Source organism: Bos javanicus, chromosome 10, assembly GCF_032452875.1.
Source record: "Bos javanicus breed banteng chromosome 10, ARS-OSU_banteng_1.0, whole genome shotgun sequence".
Taxonomy (NCBI): domain Eukaryota; kingdom Metazoa; phylum Chordata; class Mammalia; order Artiodactyla; family Bovidae; genus Bos; species Bos javanicus.
In genome coordinates this window covers 22,985,949-22,992,471 of record NC_083877.1, presented here as the reverse complement: position 1 = coordinate 22,992,471, position 6,523 = coordinate 22,985,949, and the positions used below count along the sequence as shown (strand labels likewise).

Sequence of the window (6,523 nt, the reverse complement as noted above, 5' to 3'; positions counted from 1 at the left end):
TAGGAAAAGCTGTACAAAAACCCCAGAGCTTAGTAAGAGAGAGCCCCCCTGCTGCAGGACCCCAGCTGAAATGAACACCCGCAGATCCCAGACAAGAAATGATAGTCCTGTGGTTATTTAAGTTGTGGTCTAGATCAGAAGATTTAGTTCTAGTTAAAGGCACCTTCTACGTTATTTGGAAACAGGTGTCCAGAGTAATTTTCTACTAATATATTCTCCACTTGAATTTTTGACTTTAAATCAACTGTACAGAACATGGGTATAGTTGTCTAAATTTGAAAATGTGCCCCATCATGAAAATAAAATCTTTATTTTCAGTTATTACCCACCAATAAGAGAAAGTTAGGTTCACAGTTTTAGCTTGTGACACAAAGTGAACTAGGAGGCAAATTTACATCCATCAGATACAACTAATGGACTGACTTTTAAAATCCAGGCTATCTTGAAAGCTTGCAACATACCAGATATTGCTGTGTATTCTCTAGTGACAGAATGCCAGCAATGGCTGACAATGAGTAGAACTTATTTTTTTAATAGGTGTTTTCTATATGTTGCTAGAAATCAGGTTTATTACATGTTCGTATCCAAAAATGAGTTAAGATACTTTAAACACACTACTTATGGGTATGTTTAGGAATGTGTATGTTGCAATCTCAAGAGGGGTCAATAGTCCATATGGACTAAATTAATACTTGCCTCTGGGTAGCAGATATGTTTGTAAATATAAAATTATGTTTAACTTTAGCACCAGTGCAGAACATGCTCAGCATCATAAGATCCAAAACACCAGCACAAGCTTATCCACCATTTAAAAAAAACAATTACCTCCTTCCTAAAATGTCAAACTAGTAGGTCACTATATCAATTAATCCAATCCCAATGCATAACTCTTGTACTGTATGGTTTCTCCTTTAGAAGTACAGGGGAAAACTAGTGAGATAAGCAGACATTTTATGACTTAATGTCTTATATCAAGTATTTTTAAAATTGGACATTACCACATAGAAAATTACTAATAGTGACAAAAAGATCTTTAAATCTGTAAATAAAGCCCCTTTCCTGTTAATCAATGTTGCAGAAGACTTAAAAAAAAAAATCCTAGAAAGGCTGTTTATTATTCTCTCCATGTATGTTTTAGTAAGTGGTGATGCTCTTGATTAAAGAATCCATTATTAACCTAATTTTGTAACAGAGGAAGAGGTAAAAAGATAGTTGTTACCTTCTACAGAATCTATCAACTTAAGACAAAAATTAATAGCAATATAGGAAATTTGGAAACAGTAAAATTTTTGGTTTTCATTTCATGGATGGTGCTGCTGTTCCAACCTTATAAAGTAAAGCTGTCCACTTTCCAAATCCCAGAAATTAACAACCTCCAACCTTACCATACTAACCAGTGCCCTTTGGTTTCTTTAGAACAAGGGAGAGTTAAAGGGTTGATTATGGATGTACAATTTTGATTTTGGGACCTTTCACACATACATATCATACTGAGCAGCCACTTACTTTACAGAGCAGTTTAAATGTTAACACATTAGCCAAATCAACTTGTTCCATCCACCCTATTGGAGGAGGAAAAATCCAACACCCATAAAACTACTTCACTTGACAGTATGTGTCTATCAACAATAAGTAGCTTAAACAACTTTTACCAGTAAGGTGTCTAGACTGATTTTTTAAATGGCCAAGTGACATTTTAAAAGTAAATATAATTGAAATTGAATCAATTATAATTTGAACCTAATGAACCATGCAGGAGCAAGGGTTAATAAACCAATGTGCTTTGAATTTGTTCAAGTACTGGTATTTCTGTATATAAAGATTTAGCATATATAACAGCTATCATGAGAAGTGAGAAAGACCTTATCCCCAGAAATGAAAATATTAAAACTAAGTTAAAATACATAAAGTAGTTAGTATTCCACACAGCATAAAATTTGACAAAGTTTACATGTCCCAGTTGACCATGTGTGAAAATGCAAAGCAGGTATTAAAACTGATATTATGTCCAATATTTAAAACCAGTTTGTAATAGGGGGAACATCTAAATCCTTAATGAAAAAACACAAATGAAGTGAAAGCTTTAAACTGGTACACACTGTTCACACCTATATTTCAAGTTTGGAAATGCATATTTGCAAGCAGCAATACAAAAGTATTCATGAAGAATGCATAATCTCTGAAAATTATGAAAACATCCCTGCTACCAATACATTTCTAAATACAAAACTGACTACCATATTGTTACTTCTGTGTAGCAGGAGTAGTTCATTTTCAAAACAGATAAAATTCAGTCTTTAGGTGTGAATGGTATGAATGACAGTCTTTTTTTTGTTTTGTTTTTTTAAATTTCTTAGTCGTTTGGGATCCTTAAGCATGCAAGCCTCAAAGAGGAGGGTCCACAAAGGAACCAGGGCGGTCTTATGGCATCCAGTTAAGCCAGAGCTGGGAATGCCTCTGGGTCATCCACATCAGGAGCAGAAGCACTTGACTTGTCAGTCCTGATGCCACGGTTTGGACGTCCACCACGCCCACGGCCACCTCGTCCTCCCCGGCCACCACGTCCTGGGCGGCCAAGGTCTCCAAAATTGATCTCCAGCTGAGATGTTATATCATTTGCTGGCTTCCGGAAATGATGATCCATAACTGAGTCTTCAGCATGAGCCTCTTCACTTTTTGACTTATGAAGAACAAATCCCTTCTTCCACTGCCCATCAGCACCTTCATTTGGTTTTTGGATATTAAATTCTGCTTTTGCCCGGTCCTTATTTTGAATAGCCTTCCACTCATCCAAAGTCATTTCTTTTGGACCCTCTTCCTTTACTTCTTCAACTTCATTCTCCTTATTTTCAGTGTCCGCAACTGGATGTTCTTCACCTTCAGGTGTTTCCTCAGTCGCATTTGATTGTTCCAAGTCAGTTAATTCATCTTTGACAGTTCCCCAGTTGTGAGATCCGCTCCCTCCACGTTTGTCCTCATGCTTCAGGCCACTGTAATGTGAAAAAGAAGATCTATCACTTCCACTATGCCTATCAAATTCACGTTTGCCACGAGAATCAAAGCCATCTCCCCGGCCCATTCCACGTCTACGACCTCCTCGACCTCTTCCAAGACCACCACGGCCTCGGATAGGCCGGTCAATAATCGGTCTATCAACGGAAAATTCTCCTCCTTCACCCTTTTCTTCAAGTGGCTTTTTGAATCTTCTTTCATGAGGTGGTCGCCTTTCTGGTCTCCTATCAATTATCTTCCCTTCACCCTGAAGTTGTTGATCAGGTCTTCTTCCAACACGTCTTATTCCTTCTTTCTTCAGCGCCACAGGCGGCTGCGTCTCCTCCTTCTTGTCAACCACGCCGACGCTGGGGGGCAGCGGATTCTTGCTGTCTTTCTGGGACTCTTTACGCAGCTGTTTGCCCGCCGCATTGGAGTTGGTCTGAGCTGCGGCCTGAGCTGCGCTCTTCGCCCCAGGGCCCCCAACGCCGCCCCCGCCGGCTTCTTTTTTCTTGTTCTCTGCTGCCTTCAACACCTCGAAGGGGTCCGATTCGTCGTCAAATAACTGGTCGAATCGGTTGGTGACCACGCAGCCGAAGCCTTCCTGTAAGTGACCAGGCATGACGGTGGCTCGGCGGCGCGTTCCTCCACGGATTGCAGCGGGCCGCGCCGAGCCAAGAGCGCCTGCTTCATCTCTTCCCACAAGATGGCCGGGCTGAGAGAGGGGGGCTCCATAATATTTTAAACTGGCAGTTTTACTTCATCACAAAACAGGGTCTAGTTGTGTGGAATCACCATCAAAACTACTTAATCATTTCCTCTTAGACTTTGTGTCAGGACACAATCAGAAAAGCAGAACCAAGGGTGATATAGAGTAAGAGATTAGTTCTACGGATTAGAACTCAGGCAATGGCTAGAGCTGGTGGACGAGTCTACAAAGCTGTTATCTTTATATCTGGTGTTGAGCATGAATTCACTTAAGTCAGCTTAGAGTAACACTGAAGCTTTTAAACTGTGGTGTTGGATAAGACTCTTGAGAGTCCCTTGGACTGCAAGGAGATTCAACCAGTCCATCCTAAAGGAAATCAGTCCTGAATATTCATTGGAAGGACTGATACTGAAGCTGAAATTCCAGTACTTTGGCCACATGGTGCGAAGAACTGACTCATTGGAACAGATCCTGAAACTGGGAAAGATTGAAGGTGGAAGGAGAAGGGGACGAAAGAGGATGAGATGTTTGGATGGCATCACTGACTCAATGGACATGAGTTTGAGTAAGCTCCGGGAGTTGGTGATGGACACAGAGACCTGGTGTGCTGCAGTCCACGGGGTCTCAAAGAGTCGCACACAACTGAGCAACTGAACTGAACAAAACTGAACTGAAGGCAACATTTGTAAAGGAAAGTCTGATGGGGAAAAAAGTATGGACAAACTGTGACAGACAAAGTCATACTTGAACTATGAGAACTGGAACCCACAGACTTGTCTGTCCCTCACCTCCTTCAGTGTCACAATACTGGGTGACCTTGAAGAGAAGTGGGTGTCATTTGCTATCATGCTACATACATACATACTTGGCCCAAGACAAAGAAGATGAGGAGGACATCTCACGGGAAGTGGAGGAGTTATGAGTCAACAATAAGATGAGCTAGTTCAGCAGCAGCAATTTGTAGAAAAAACATTTGCCAAAATCCAATAGTCAACCGTAGTGGAAACTCTAAGAAACACAAGAATAATGGAGAAGTTCCTCAAAAGCTCTTAGCATGTTTATTGGTAAAAGACTATACTTTTCCCTAAGGAAGGGAACAAAGGGAGAATATCCACTTTAATCACTCTCCTTCAGCAAGTGCTGGACGTTGCAGCCAGTGCAGTAAAGCAAATAAATATATAAACAATCTTTTACGCCAGAAAGGCAGTCACATCACCACTATTTTCTATCTATGTAGAAAATCCCAAAGAATATGCCCTCCAAAACTCCTATAACTATTAAGTGGGTTCAGAAGGTCTCAGGATATATAAGGTAAACACATAAAATAAAATGCATTTTATATACTATCAGTAAACATGTGGATACCTAAATTAAAAATATAATACTATTTACAATGGCTCAAGAAAGACCCTAAATCCTTAGGCATAAATCTAAGAAAACATGTACAGAACTTATACACAGAAAGCTACAAAACACTGCTACTTCCAACAAATACAAATAACCAATTATTCTAGCTATTATCGTAGAAAGACCAACTTTCCCCCAGTGGAGCTGCATAGGCACTTTTAGAGAAAAAAAAAATTGATGGCACATGTATTATGACCTCTTTCTGGACTTGATTCTGTTTATTGACTTCTTTATTTTATCCTCATATCAACAGACCATTCTATCTTAATTACTGGGGTTCATACACATTTTGAAATCTGGAAATGCAAGTCATGTTTTCTTTGTCTTATTCAAGGCTTATTCTAGGTCTTTGCACTTCCACGTAAGGTATAGAATAGCTTCTACCACAAGAGATTGAGGTAATTTGATTGGGATTGTGTTGAATTTATAAATTCATTTAGGACCATTGACATCTTAACATATGGAGTCTTTAGATCCATAACCTCTTTATTTATGTCCTCTCTAATTTCTTTCATTAATTTAGGCCCTCTCTAATTTCTTTTGTTAATGTTAAGATTTTTGTAGAGGACTTGCATTGTTGCTGTTGTTTAGTCTCTGTCATGTCCAACTCTTCACGACCCCATGGACTGTAGCCCGCCAGGCTCCTCTGTCCATGCGATTTCCCAGGCAAGAACCCTGGAGTCGATTGCCCCTCCCTTCTCTAGGGGATCTTCCCAATGCAGGGGTATTTTCTACATGTACAAATGTATGATGTGTAAATAAAAATAGTCCACCTGGTTGGCAGGCAGACTCTCTACCACTGAGCCACCTGGGAAGCAGGGCTACTTGTAACAATTTTATCTATTATTTCGTATAACTTTTTTACCTTAATTGACCTAAATGCCCAGCATCAAATCCAGAGCTAGGATTAATTGGGTTAAGAAAAATGTGGATACAGGGAATTAATTATGCCCTGAAATAGCCAGAACAGAGCTAGGATGCCTGTCAATATGAGAACAGATTTAGTTCAACAGCCAAACAGACGGTACCAACCTCTTGTTTGGGGTTTTGAAAACACTATTTCATTGAGCAGCCTTAGGAAATGGTCTTTCCTGACATTAGTGTCTGTAGGTGGCAAGGACTGGTCACCACTGAGTACCAGGCCATGATTTATGTTAATTACCCCAGACCTCAGAAGTGAGGACATTTCTTATTTCCTATGTGATTTTTATCCCTCAAATCAAAACTATTCTAGAGTTATTGGAGAGGAATCAAGAAGAGGTCTTGAATACCTTATATTAAATTAGTTCCCAAGCATTTGATAAATGACATTTTAATTGCATTTTCTAATGCTTTTGCTATAATCTAGAAATAAAATTGATTTTTGTGTTTGGTGACTGTATCAATGCACTAATAGGCTCTGGCTCTTAAACAGCT

General features: G+C 39.6%; 1 protein-coding gene across 1 annotated transcript; it reads right to left on the bottom strand.

Moving 5' to 3' along the window:
- Positions 1 to 2,082: 2,082 nt before the first annotated feature.
- LOC133255864 (SERPINE1 mRNA-binding protein 1-like) lies at positions 2,083 to 3,640 on the bottom strand. Its single transcript, XM_061430516.1, has one exon. The coding sequence runs from the start codon at positions 3,611 to 3,613 to the stop codon at positions 2,435 to 2,437; it is 1,179 nt and encodes a 392-aa protein (XP_061286500.1). The 5' UTR covers positions 3,614 to 3,640; the 3' UTR covers positions 2,083 to 2,434.
- Positions 3,641 to 6,523: the final 2,883 nt, after the last annotated feature.